General features: G+C 50.0%; 1 protein-coding gene across 2 annotated transcripts in view; it reads left to right on the top strand.

Moving 5' to 3' along the window:
* Positions 1 to 403: 403 nt before the first annotated feature.
* dennd4c (DENN/MADD domain containing 4C) overlaps positions 404 to 14,896 on the top strand; it is a 46,686-nt gene continuing 32,193 nt past the window's right edge. For both annotated transcript variants that reach the window (XM_079757933.1, XM_079757932.1), the window contains exons 1-2: positions 404 to 614; positions 10,959 to 11,269. In XM_079757933.1, coding sequence (XP_079614059.1) covers positions 10,971 to 11,269 — 299 coding nt within the window. In that variant the 5' untranslated portion in view covers positions 404 to 614; positions 10,959 to 10,970. The remainder of the gene's footprint in view (positions 615 to 10,958; positions 11,270 to 14,896) is intronic.

Genomic DNA, 14,896 nt, shown 5'->3' with positions numbered 1-14,896 from the left:
CATAAACTAACTTTAAAGAACACTTTAAGGCACTGACACTTTTGCACATGATTGATTCACTGTATTAATCGCATGAAAACAGATTATAGCGTCATGTCATTCATGCATAAAAGCAAGGGACACGTGAAGAATCCCAAGAAAATATTTAATGTATCAATAAGATGCACATATTTATACTATGAAGATGGGGGGCGCTAGAAACGTGTTTTCTCTAAAGGCCCATGGGAAAGGGCCTAATGTCAGAGAAGCGGGAGCCACGCCTCTGGGTTGGTCCACTGCGCCTGGAGCCACGCCTCTGGGCGGGTCCACTGCGCCTGGAGACACAATGGCCACGCCTCTGGGCGGGTCCACTGCGCCCGGAGCCACGCCTCCACAGAGAGAACTACGCACGGAAGAAGAAAACTATCAGCCCCAAACACCAACATGGCGCCCGCTTCGACCGACAACTTCACGTGAAAGTGTCGCGGTGCACATTGGCTTTATCTGTTTTGCGCTAAAAGGAGGTCGGGGGTGTCTTAGAGCAGCCCTCCGTCGGGAGATACCAACCAGGGGGATACAAGTAAAGGTGGAACAGCAACAAAGTGTCTTCTTCATGTCAGCGCTCTGAACAGCTGGTGAGTACCCGCCTTGTGTTCAGCAATGTGGGTTAAAAGCCTTCTACTTTGGTGTTACAACAACAGAACAGAAGGTATGCGCTTGTTTAAATGAGGGCTAACTTTGTCTGCGTCTTTGTTGAACTCAAACTTCTTTCCCTACTGACTGGATGTGTGAGGTGGTCTTCATCTTCCTGTGCGTTGGGTGAACAGTATAACGCTGTGATCCTCCACATCCCGGCTCTACAGGTCCTTCTCCCCGACCAGGGGTGTTTCTCTCTTCCCCCCCCCCCGTTGGTATCTGTGTGAAGTAAAGTTGACCCACTTTCGTTGTGGAGGAGGGTGCATTAGTTGGGGAACACAATACTAACGACCCTACTCCTCCCCACCTCTAACCACCCCCAACCCCCCCATCAAGATAATGGATGCTGCTTGGCTCATGTTCCTTATCAAACCCGGCAGGTGCCACCTCTCAGGGAGAGGGGTGTGTGTGTGAGTGAGATACTTGTTGATTGTTGCAAGCAGCTTTTGAGTTTTGGACAACATTTGTGTAGATCGCTCAGTTGCATGATTTGATAATAACACAACACTTGTTGTTCTGATGATGCACTTAAAAACAGTCCTATGTGCGTTTCCTTTGATAACAACACTTCCTTTGATAACTTCATACATGCGGGGGTATGATGAGTTACTCATGGAAAATCCACAAACTTTGACTTTATGGTGATTCCTAATGCTTTGATGTATGTGACAGTTGGCGTTTGACCGAACCCATAAGGAACAAAATGCGCAGCAGATGTCTATAGATTAGTCTTTGGTTGGTGAATGTTGACGTCAACCCACCATACTTATATTGCTTGCCACATGCTCATAACTATATAACACTTCCTATAGCCAGCTGTGCATAAGGAAAGCTAAAACACAATCCTTCCTTCCCTGTTCTGCAGCGACGTACCAGGCAAAAAACGAGAATCTCCGCCACGTGCGTATGCATGTGATGCCTAACCCTGAATTGATATGTGTGGAAATACCTGTTGCACAATCAATTTGAATTATACACATCAGAACTGTGTGTGTGTGTGTGTGTGTGCGTGTGTGTGTGTGTGTGTGTGAGCGTGCGCGCGTCATGCTTTTAGCCTACTTTAGAAGTGTAGGTGGACCACCCACTCCTCGCCTTTTGATTTGAGGTGAAAGGAAAGGTCAAGGTGACCTCAAGACTTCAGTGCTGGAGTTGTACTTTGACACCGCCGCTACTCTCTTCCCTCCCAGAGGTCCTGTCAGGTGACCCAGAGAATAAGGAAGTGGACAGGCTGTCCACGGCAGCATTGGCAGCAGGCAGACTGGCTTGGAAAATTGATTTCCCCCATCTGTATAGAGCATTTACTGTCTGGGACCAGAATAAACTTGATAGATAGACTGCATGGCTGTCAGTCATGCTTATTCACAATTGATGTGTGTTTGGACTGAAGCATAAAAAAATAGTGCATAGGCCTGCTTGCTTTGATGTGTTGCGTGGGTAGTTAATGAATGATAAACTTGGTTGGTTGCCTTTCCGAGGCGAATGAGAGTTCAGTGACTTTCACCTGATGATTTAAGTGTTTCCCGGCACGTGAATACAAGCAGTAGACGTCTCTGACGAAGAAGTGGACAGGTATCGTTGGGGCAATATTATTTTATTTTCTGTTGATGGTGGGAAATGATTACTCAGGCCTGTGCAAAGCTCTCCTTCTCCTTCTCCAGCGTTGCTTTGTTAGGCAGTGAGCAATGAAGGCAGACTGTGACTGATTCTTACCTGGAAGAGTTTGCTCAGAGCTGGGATCAGCCACCAGTTCCCCCCCCCATCATTCAAACAAGGCTGTACCATGTTTGCGTCGTCCTCTTTGTTTGGGTCTGCTTACCTGTTATCCTGCTCCTTCAGGCTCTTTCACATCAACCGTCTCCCACTGAAACAAGGATAACTCTTATCCACCTTAGAGCCACTACACCGGCCCTCGCAGTGTGTCTGCGGGCGGTCCGGCTCCTGTTGTGTTTCGCCGGGGAATGTAAGGGTCTCGGCCGGTGAGCGAGGGCAACGAGTTTGCCCTCTCTCCCTTTCACCTCGGCGCGGAAAGAATTTGTTTCCGCGGGTCTCGCAGGCCACCCGCTGCAGGTGGGCCCCGGTCTTGTGATGCCGGCTTGGGCTTTAGCGCTCAGCCTCTGCCCTCCCCAGCTAACCTAGCCTATCCCCCCCCCCAGCCCCCCTCCTTCTGGGGCACCGCTGATGCAAATTATTTCCAACTGATTTGGCGGCCATTTCTTTTTTCTTGTGTGTGTGTGTGTGTGTGTGTGTGTGTGTGTGTGCGCGCGAGCACAACTTCTCCCGTTGCGCGTGGTACACTTCCTTTTGACGTGTTGCCTGTCTGATCCAAAACACGCTCTGTTCTTCGCTCTGTGTTGAACACACCTGTGGGGCCATAATGGCTGCACTGTTGTGCCGGGGAAAAACAAGGAAGCGGTGAGACTGAGCAGTCTGGGATGAATGAATGAACGAGTGTGAGTGTGAGGGGTAGGGGAGGGAATAATGTTTCCACGCTGTCATCTGTTTTTCTCTTTTTGTCTTCGTCATGTCTGGTGTGTATGAGAACCCTGACTCAGTCCCCATTTCCAGGACCCAGCGCTCGAGGAGGGTTTGAGAGAGGGCAGGTCGGACCTGCCCTCTCTCAAACCCTCCTCGAGCGCTGGGTCACGGTGTCGTTCCGGTGAAACCTTAATCCTCCGGTCCAAACCGGGTCGTTTGCTGTCAGGTCGGGACCGTCCTCAATCCTAAGCTTTTGGCCCGCTTTCATCACCGTGTATTTATCACGGCCATTTGGGGGACACACACACACACACGCGCACACGCACACACACGCGATTCAAACCCTATACCGTATCGCCCTACTCTATTTACATTTTAGTGTCAAATCAGGACAAACTGTCTGTCTGCGGACCTGTCGCGTCCCGCCATGACTGTGTTGTTGGCAGCGTTACGGGTAACTGTCCAAACACGGTTCGAACCTCGGGGGCAAATGTACGCAATGGCCACCGGTTACCCTGGAAACGGTTTATTCCCCTTTTGCCTCTGGCTGTCAGACGGTATATGAAGCGGTCGCACTGACACTGCCCTGGCCCGGCGGCTACTTCTCTCGTCAGAATGGCTTCTCCAACCCCTGTGCTGTGAGCATGCCTCGCTCCCTCTCGGTCTCCCCGCTGTGCGTCCAATCAGGGCCGACCAGTGCGGTTTATCCTCCTCTGTTGTGATGTCAGACACACAGCCATGGCAGTGGTTGAGGGCTGGGTTGTAACGTGGAGACAGAGTGGATCTGAGCGGAGGATCTCCGCTGTAGTAAGAGGCAGAGGAACGACAGGGCCGTCCATTGTCCAGCACATGCGTGGGCGTGCACCCACACGTGTCATCACAGGAGACACACACACACACACACACACACACACACACACACACACACACACACACACACACACACACACACACACACACACACACACACACACACACACACACACACACACACACACACACCGGTTTGCACATAAATAGATGCACTGTTTGTGTGTGTGTGCTCCCGGCAGCGATGAGGTCACAGCGAGGATACATTTGGAGACAACCCCTGCTCCCCCCTCCCCCCCACGTCCTCTTTGCCATGACTTCAACACACACACACACACACACACACACACAGAGTTATTAGCATTATTTTAGCTAATCCTGTTGATATATATCACCATCAGTAGCTAAGTTAATTCTGGGATTAATATGTCATATCACCTAACATGTGGGATCTTCGGAGAATATACAGTGTAATACAGGCCGGTATTGTCCTCCTGATCAGTAGAGCAGTGCGTAGCCCAAACAATGGAGTAGACACCTGACACCAGGAGCAGGGGACAAACTGGTTCTCTGCCCGGGTTGGGAGGGGAGCCACCGGCCTGGGGGGGTAGACCTGGAGCCTGAGGGAGGCCTAGAGAGTGAGGCTTAGGGAGTGAGGCCCAGAGAGTGAGGCCCAGAGAGTGAGGCCCAGAGAGTGAGGCCCAGAGAGTGAGGCCCAGAGAGTGAGGCCCCAACCTGAGGGTGCTACAACAGGAATGAAATGAAACGGTCCGGTTTTCTCATTGACTTTGAACAACTCTGGACTTTTTCTTAGATGGTCTTCACAGAATTGCAAACTGGTTTAATTTTGACATTTTTACTACCCTTACCTGAGAACTTCTAGCAAAGTACAATTGTAGAGCTTAAGATCTGATCTATGATGTAATCTATGAATGAATAAAAAATGTGTTATCAGTGCCAGACCCATTCTTCTCAGGGTGGAAAAACCCTCAAAATACAACAACATGCAGGCACTGGTTACTCTCCTTCCCTCAGAAACGTTTTTAATTACCAAACTACTCCCTAAGTTGACTACGGGCAGTTTTCAACTCAGCGTATTTCCTCACCAGGAACATTAAACCCCTTATCTTTGAGTTCTTGTTTCTCCGCACAACCATACACGTTGTAATCCCAATGCATTCAGCTATTATTAACACTTGAATGTCCTGTGGGTAAATGGTTAACGGACTGCATTTGTATAGCACTTCTCTAAACAGTAGCCGGTCAAAGCACTGTACAATATCGCCTATCATTCACCCATTTACACACCCATTCACCCATTCATGCACACATTCACACCAACGGCGGAGTCAGCCACACAAGTCGACAGCCAGCTCGTCTGAAGCAGTCAGGGTGAGGTGTCTCGCTAAGGGACACCTTGACGCTCAGCTAGGAGGAGCCGGGGATCGAACTAGCGCCCCAGTGTGCTGTGTGGGTGAATCTTGTTTTCTCTGCATGCCGCAACAAGTCCAGCCCAGCCTGGTCAGAGGTGCTCCCAACAACTTGCATCTCCTGTTTGCATACAGCGCGGCTGCATCGAGCGTCCACGTGCATCGTCGCCGGCGTGGGCCGTCTGTGTGAAGCCCCTCACAGTTTCCCGCTCACTATTTACGGCCGTCATCATGTCTGATCTGCAGGGTGATAGTAACACGAGGCGCTGCCCTGAAGTGAAACCTGGTATTGTTGGGGGCGCGGTTGTCATGGCAGCCTCAATGTTGGTCTATGGTGCATCTCACAAAGAGATGTTTGTATGGCGCTGGGTGGTTGGCTGGTTGACTGGACAGGGAGGAAGGGGGTGGGGGGCGGGGTTACAAACGTTGTGGGTACTTGCGTGTTTCGGCAAACAACCACATGCGTAGATACAGCTCTGTATGGGGGGTGGGTAAAGTAAATAGTGACTGGTTGTCAAGCGTCTAAGACTGCGGCCCACTCGAGGAGAAGGGAAATCTGTTGTTTTATTGCATTGAATTTTATAGCAGCTTTCTAGTTATGATGTCATATGGTACGATATACAACTCCTTTTGAGGTTATAATAAAATCAGGCTGAATTGCTTATTGTATGCAGCGTTGATAGTGGGCCTACAAGGATCACCATGATGCAATGTGTGTCGTTACAATCCCTGTGACATAGTTTACTGTTACAGAACCGGAGTCTACCTAGGGAGACGTGTACTGTTAAATGGACAACCCGATGTCCACATCCACTTTCTATTCTACACTATTTCTATTTCACTTTCTTTGTGAGTTATATGAATGCACGCAGTTGGGTGCAGTGTGTTTGTTGCTCCAACATCCGAAATGAGTTCAACACAGCATATCATTCATTATATTTAGCGTGACCTTCTGCCACCTGGGTGGGCGTAGCAGGAAACAAGCACTTTGCAAGGTGCACTCTGGGGGGGAAGAACCGACGCCAGAACACACACACACACACACACACACACACACACACACACACACACACACACACACACACACACACACACACACACACACACACACACACACACACACACACACACTGTGTGTGGAGAGAAAAGGTGACAACTGTCTGGTGGCATTCAAACGAAGTAAATGAATGCATGCTGATTTGTCTCACCGGATATTTTCACAGGGAGATTGTCATCACACACAAACGGGCCGCGTTGCATCGGACGCTGTATGTTGTGTGATTGGCGGTTTGTTAGGTTTTCGGGCTCGTTGTTTTGTGTCGCACACGGCATGTTTTGTGACACAATTTGACAATGTGCCAAGCCTGTGGAGAGCCTGAGTGGACTCATGTTGTCTCCAGCCTCGCAACAACCTGGTCCTCTCAAAGAAAAACATCCCAGTAGTGGCCTCAGGCTCCAAATAATCTATCGGATGGATGACGGTACACTGATGAGAATTAAGTAGTTCTGTTCTGCAAGAATGCAGAAGCACCTTTTTGTCAAGAGTCTAGATGATTCTACAACCACATGCACACACCTATCACTACTTCGCTGCTGGAGAGGGCTGGGGTGGGTGCAGGCAGTTGTAATTGAGTGGAACCTTAAGGTGCAACCTTTCTCTCGAAATGGTGGACCGACGAGATGGAAACACGGAGACAGCACTGTCAGTCCCATGTAAACATGACGTCCCTCCATGGTTTAGTTTGAACATCGGCATGCAAAGCATTCTTTAGTTACCGCCTCAGATCCTGTCTGGGGTAATGTGTGCTCACACTTGTAGAAAACAGACTCAGTGAAACCAAAAGGGATGTGTTTAGAAGTGTTTGGGTCCTCACACATTTGTCTGTGTGGGCATGCGTTACAAACCAGCACCTCTTCTCCGCATGCTTTCCAGTTGCTGTCTCAAACCAAATTCGGAGGGATGAAGGCGTCCGCGCCAATGTTAAATGGCAGCCCTGGCTTCCTGTTTCACTTGGAAATGCGTCACGCGAGGGAAGCGATAACTCTCACATTGTTTTTGAGCGTTGGGGAAAATGTAATGGAAGAGTTGACTGTAGCGGCTGAATCTCACCCTTGGCCTTCACCCTGGGAGTCCACCATGGTTCTGGAGGAGGAAGACAGAGAGGAGTTATTCTGCTTTCTGAAATCAAACCAGGGGGATTTGATTCAGACCAGATGAGCGTGTTGATTCTCACATACCCCTCTCTCACTTCCTCATTCACCGTATATGACATTGTAAACAATCAGCGAAGTCGATCAGCGAAGTCACAACTTTTCTATGTTTTGGGACCTCAGTGGTGGAACGAACTCCCTACCGATGTCAGGATCGCAGAGTCGCTCACCAGCTTCCGCAAAAGACTCAAAACTCACCTGTTCAGAGATCACCTCGACTCTGCATAGAAACCAATGCACAGCCACCATTGAATGTTGTACGTACTGGCACTTGCACATTGCACTTATTCAAGGTACTTAATTGTGTAGCATCTACAGTAGCTGCTATCGTTGCTTTACACAGGGAATGGGTTAGCCTAGCGATTGTAATACTTGCACTTGGTTCTATGAACATCTTTACTGTACAGACAGGCGATATATTGTTTCACTTCTTATGACAAATGTACTTATTGTAACAAATGCACTTGTTGTAAGTCGCTTTGGATAAAAGCGTCTGCTAAATGCCCTAAATGTAAATGTAAACATGTATTGCTGTTTGTCATTAATGTAAAGTATACTTCATAATGGTGGTGGTTAGTGAGGTCCCCCCCTTCTCTGCATGCGTCTTTGGGTCATTGAAAGGCACTATACAAAATAAATGAATTATTATTATTTATAACTTGAATGGCTTTCATGACAATCGCTTTTTTCTCAAGATGCGTGTTCATATGGAGCTTCTGATTTCCACACTGTGTGTGTGTGTTTGTGTTTGTGTGTGTGTGTGTGTGTGTGTGTGTGTGTGTGTGTGTGTGTGTGTGTGTGGAGGCCACTGCAGTTTCTTGACCTCTGTGCAATTCATTGCCGTTATAGTCCTCTTCCTTCAAATATCCTTTCAAATGACCATCGGTGCAAACGGATCCTGGTGTTTGTGCTCAGCAGCGAGGGCCGCGGTGGGATGGGGGTCTGGTGGACAGGCCTCTGAGCAGGAGATGGACAGCGTAGTGAAATACCGCCGGCCTGGGGGGAAGATGAAATCAGACAAGCGTTCTCCCTGGTGTGTGTTGTGTGTAGTGAGAGAGAGAGGTAGCAGAGGTCTACGGTCTCCCCCCCCCCACCCTGCACGAGGAGGAAGCTATCGGGTCGCGTTTGTGCCGTTGGTGGGTGACACTGCGGCTCCTCCCTGCACTGATTGGCCGCGGCACCGTTACTGTGGCAACCGGCTTTGTTTTGAGGATGTCTTTTTAATTTCATCTACGTGGCGGACTCTCGTGTGTGTGTGTGTGTGTGTGTGTGTGTGTGTGTGTGCACGCGCGACACGAACAGGAAGTGGGTCAGTCGGTGTCTGGTCCAATCCGCTGCCTCCATGCCAGCTCAGGCTTTTGTCCTCTCTGATTATTTCGGCCACTTTTACTTTATAACTCCTGTGAGCGTGCATTAGTCATTGTGCTGCTCCGGTATAATCTGCTTTGGTAATTGCAGGCTGGCTCCTGATATTCAACTCGTTAGGCTGCTAATGGTCTCTGCCTTTAGTTATCCTTTGTCTAGTCGGATTTAAGAGCATATTGTGAACTATGACGCATTGAAAGACACACACACACACACACACACACACACACACACACACACACACACACACACACACACACACACACACACACACACACACACACACACACACAACTAAAAGGTAAATACAGTAATGCATTACTTCTGTGTCTGTTAGTGCAGCCCAGTGGTTTCATGGACAGAGGAGATTATTAAGATCAAATGCTGGGTAGGAAGGTCTTGCAGGAACATGTGGTGTACAATGTGACGCTGTGCGTGATTCTACCGCCTGAACTCTTTAACCAGTGCTGCAAGTCACAGCTGACTCACCGCTGGGAAATGTTGGCCTCGTGGGCCTTTCTGCGACTTGCATGTGGACGTCTTTGCAAGTTATTTGCTCGCTGTGCCTTTTCTTTTAAGTTACTTATCTTTTTGAAAATAAAACGTTGTTTTGTCCGTTGTGTGGGTTTGCTTTTGGCCTTTTAGAATGGCACTGCAGTTAACAGAAACAGAACTAAAGGGCAGATTATTGTGAAGTTTTTTAGATAGATAGATAAGAACTTTATCAATCCCTCGGGAATGTTTCCTCAGGAAATTGCACTTCCAGCAGCAGCAAACCCCACGTTACAAATATAACGCAACAACAAATATAAATAAATGTATATATTATTATATTACGCAAATACACCAGCGTAATTTTGCGCTGGTGTTCATGAGCAGGCCTGGTTGTCCGCACTAGGCCTGATCCTCACATGGTTCAGGGGGACCTGTTGCCTGGAGCGCCGTTCCACTGTGTCCACCGTCGCAAACACGTATCTGACTCATTAAATTTCACTGGACAAACAACTATCTCTCTGGATTTTGTGGTCTGCAGTTAAGAGCTCTGTCTCTCCGGATCAACGGTGGGGGCGGACGCGTTCCCAATCCCTGGCAAAAGAAATTCCGAGGGTCTGACACTTATTTTCCCTTTTCTTTTTTTAAGATGTCCTCCTGATTTATGCTCACGCAGGCATTTTGAAACATTCCTTTGAGTTCAGCAGGAGTCTGGACGCCGAAGGCTCTCTCCCGACGTCTTGATCTTCTGTGTGTGTGTGTGTGTGTGTGTGTGTGTGTGTGTGTGTGTGTGTGTGTGTGTGTGTGTGTGAGTGAGTCCGGCCCTCGGTGATCAAGAGTTCTTTACTGGTTTTCCCCGCTCCCTTTTACAGCGACAGCCTCAAGACATACGCTTCAGCTAAGAACAAGTTAATCACCAATCCTGCATTAGCATGAGGGCTCCATTCCTATTCTCAATGGGACTCCACAGTCGCTAACCGGGTGCATTCCCGGGCGATCGGTGTCTGTCCCCTCAGCTCTCTGTGTCTGAGAGCAGTTTGTGTGGCTCAAGGTTTGATGGAGCAGCAAACCACAAACCAGCTTCCTTCAACCGTGGGGATCAACCACTGAATCCTAGCCCCTTCCCTCCTCATAGGGGGCGTACAAAGCTCTGCTCGTTGGGCGATCAGGTTCAACCAAAGCTCAATCCTGACCAATCAAAGGCTCATGTTTATCATCAAAATAAAAGTCATCGGTTTTGTGCTCAGCCGTGGAGATTTGCTCACTGTGTGCCGTCCTTTTGCATCGACTGTAAACTGAATCTGTTATGCAGGGAATGACAACCATGCTAGTGCAAACTATACTAGCACTAACTGCGCTTACTATGCTAGTACTAGCTACAACTAGCCATAACCCCATCACACATCGGACAAACACGGGTGGGGTTGTCCGACAATACAATTTCTCTTTTCACCATGATATTAATATCAGTGTTATTGATCCCTCCTCCTCCCTCCCCAGGTCCGCCCAGCCATGATCGAGGACAAAGGTCACCGTGTGACGGACTACTTCGTGGTGGCCGGCCTCACGGATGAGTCCACGCCCCTGGAACAGGACCTGTCTGAGACCAAGTCCAGCGGGCCCAAGGCGCCCATCGTGGACCTGGCGGTCATCAACCGCTCGGCAGGGGAGGCGGTGCCGGAGGGCTTCACCTGCATCGACAGCACCCCCGGGGGGCTGCAGGCCAACCTCAACCACGGCAGCCTCAAGAGTCCCGAGCTGTTCCTCTGCTACAAGAGGTGCCGCGTCAAGGCCCCCCTCATCGACATCGGGTGAGCGGACCCCCCCCCACCAGGGGGGAGAGAGGGCCGAGGCTAGGCTAATGTGGCATGTGTGCGGTTCACAGCGGACCTTCCCGATTTAAGATGTTGAGCCTTAATGAGCCTTGGGGGAAGGAGGGATCCCCCACTCTGATGGAGGGATCCCCCACTCTGAAGGAGGGATCCCCCATTCTGAAGGAGGGATCCCCCACTCTGAAGGAGGGATCCCCCACTCTGAAGGAGGGATCCTCCCGCTCTGCGTTCCTTCTCAAGATTTCTACCTTGCTAATTGAGGGAGTTTTTTCTTGCTCTCTGGGGTGCTAGGGTCAAGGGGGTGTCATAAACAAACGGCCTGTTAAGCCCTTTGAGACTGTACCTGTGATTTAGGGCTATACAAATATATAATTGAATTGAACTGGACAGGGAGAAAGCCTGCAGCAAGAGTGGAACGGAGCGACTCCATTTTAGAATGCAGACAGAGTGTTCCGGGGTTGCTAGGCGATCCGCTCCTTTCTTAGGTGACGGTTGACTTCAAACGGGAGACATTAACGGGTGTTTTGAGTCCTGAGTGGAGGGGGTAATTGGGCATTTAGGACCGGTGTGTTTATAACACGCTCGTCTCTTGATTCAGGGCTGGTCGCTTGCTGCGCTGTGTCAATATTTGCAACGTTATTTGCTCATATGGGGGGCAAAACTTTTCCGTCCTTCCCGTAAAAAGGCTATTTCACTGTCATGCCTCAACCTTGAATCAGCCCAGTGAATGAGGCGAGGGAACAGAAAGGATGATGCAACTCCAACGCTTGCTTATCTTGGCTCCCTCACACACATCTTTTGTCTGTCCGAAGCGAGATGGATCCAGCCTTGGTGGAATGTCGCAACCAATCCCGTGCCCTGTGTTTCCCTCTCGGTTCCTCGGAACAATAACTCATAACTAGAGGTTCCAGTTCCACGGGCTCTGGTCTGCTGAATGTCAACGCCTGTACTTCCACACCGCACGCGTTCACACGTCTCCCAAGACGGAGCAGGGCTCTGCATTATGTCACCTCGCCGGTTCCAAGAAAACCAAAGCTCAGTGTTGGAAGCATTTGTTAAGGACTCCATGGGTGGCATGTGACATGGGGGTGGCATGTGCCTCAGGAGGTAGAGCAGGGCGGCTGGCAACCAGCAGGTTGCTAGTTCGATCCCCGACTCCTTCTAGCTGAGTTTCAAGGGGTCCTTGACCAAGACGCCTCACCCTACCTGCTCCTGACGAGCTGGCTGTCGCCTTGCGTGGCTGACATCCCCGTCGATGTGTGAATGTGTGCACGAAATGGTGAAAATCAGGCAGTGTTTTAAGGCGCTTTGAGTGGCCGCTGGTTAGAGAAGCGCTGTATAAATGCAGTCTATTTACCATTGCACGGTTTGGGGGATGGGACGTTGTGGACTGTGGACCGGGTTTGGGAGCACGGCGGTGCGAGGCGGCTCAAATATGTGTAAACAGCAGATCATATGTCCCGCCGTGGTTCCTCTGAGTGATTACTCCCGCCTGGACGGACAGGCAGCCAGCTGGGAGGCCAGTTTATAGGTTATAGACCAGGTTATACAGGGATTCCCCTGACTTGTTGGCCAATCAGAAATCAGGTGCACTTAAGTTCAGCCTAATGAGACTTGGTAGTCTACACACTATAAACACGCTTTGTGTATTTCACATCCACTCTGTGAGGTCCACTGTTGAACTTTGCAATGGCAGTAAGAATGGGCTTTGATTACAGCCTCTCCCTGAAGCCAGATTAAAGGCCATCTCTCGGCATAATTGTATCTTTGTTCTTGTTGGCCCCACTGGAACAGCCAAGAGCTACAGTTATAAAATGGTAACAATCATAATTGTATACCTCTCACTCCTTAACTGGGAATGAAGAGCAGGCGGTCTGTGATTCAGCCATTGTTCAGATCCTGGCACACGAAGAGCCAAACACTTAAATCAGTCACCTGGCCGGCCCAATCTCTGGTGCTTTAGTGTTAGTGCTGTTCCTCTCGTCCGATTGGCTGACACGGCGCCAGGAGAGCCCCAGATGATGCCGTCATTTAAAGGGCCATTTGCATCTTGGCACATCTCCTCCCTTAGGGCCTATACCCCCAATGCTCGGGTTTTAAGTGTTAATTCCCCTACACAAATAACGACTGTGGTGCCCGTTTGCTGGGGCTGTCTTCATTGTGCCGTTTCCTTTTTAAACGTCCTGGCAAACGCTGGGCAGGCCTCCTGGAGGTTCCCCCCTCCCCGAATCATTCCCCATGAGCGGTCCTCTTTGTCCACCGGGGAACGCTTCGCTCCACGGCCGTTACTCAGTGATCTCCTTCCCTCACAAAGTGTCTGATGGACCCTGATGGAAGGAGAGAGAGAGAGAGAGAGAGAGAGAAGCTGACATCGCTGTTGATGTGTGTGTGTGTGTATGTGTGGTGGGGGGGTGGGGGGGGGGAGGGAGGGAGGGGGGGTGGAAGCCCTGCAGCCGTGTGACGCGGTGACGCTTGGATCACTTGACTGAATGTAACCGGCCGCGAGGAATCTCTCTCATGGACGCTCTCTTTCTTTTGAGACGGAGAGCGAGAGAGAGGGGGGGGGGGGGGAGACTGAGAGACTGAGTGAGCGAGGGAGGGGGAGAGAGGGAGAGAGAGGACCTCTAAGAACAAAAGGCTGTCGTCCCGCTACTGCAGTTCAATGACCAGGTCCTTCTCGTTCCAACAGATTTCTTGGTTGGTTCTCCTCTGCTTCTCTTGAAGGTTCTCCCTCAGTTCCTAAGATGTCTTCCGGTTCTCCTCTGCTTCTCTTGAAGGTTCTCCATCAGCTCCTAAGATGTCTTCCGGTTCTCCTCTGATTCTCTTGAAGGTTCTCCCTCAGTTCCTGAGACGTCTTCATGCTCTCCTCTGCTTCTCTTGAAGGCTCTTCCTCAGTTCCTAAGACGTCTTCAGGCTCTCCTCTGCTTCTCTTGAAGGCTCTTCCTCAGTTCCTAAGACGTCTTCAGGCTCTCCTCTGCTTCTCTTGAAGGTTCTCCCTCAGTTCCTAAGACGTCTTCATGCTCTCCTCTGCTTCTCTTGAAGGCTCTTCCTCAGTTCCTAAGACGTCTTCAGGCTCTCCTCTGCTTCTCTTGAAGGCTCTTCCTCAGTTCCTAAGACGTCTTCAGGCTCTCCTCTGCTTCTCTTGAAGGCTCTTCCTCAGTTCCTAAGACGTCTTCAGGCTCTCCTCTGCTTCTCTTGAAGGCTCTTCCTCAGTTCCTAAGACGTCTTCAGGCTCTCCTCTGCTTCTCTTGAAGGCTCTCCCTCAGTTCCTAAGACGTCTTCAGGCTCTCCTCTGCTTCTCTTGAAGGCTCTCCCTCAGTTCCTAAGACGTCTTCAGGCTCTCCTCTGCTTCTCTTGAAGGCTCTTCCTCAGTTCCTAAGACGTCTTCAGGCTCTCCTCTGCTTCTCTTGAAGGCTCTTCCTCAGTTCCTAAGACGTCTTCAGGCTCTCCTCTGCTTCTCTTGAAGGTTCTCCATCAGTTCCTAAGATGTCTTCCGGTTCTCCTCTGCTTCTCTTGAAGGTTCTCCCTCAGTTCTATAGCTGAGTCAAAAGAAGCGACACCGGAAACAGCTGGGTTGAGTCGGCCCTGCTTTGTACCCAAAACAAA

The sequence above is a fragment of the Pollachius pollachius genome (assembly GCF_949987615.1).
Source record: "Pollachius pollachius genome assembly, chromosome: 20".
Lineage (NCBI taxonomy): Eukaryota > Metazoa > Chordata > Actinopteri > Gadiformes > Gadidae > Pollachius > Pollachius pollachius.
Note: the sequence above shows the minus strand (reverse complement) of the source record. Positions and strands in the feature narration are given on the sequence as shown.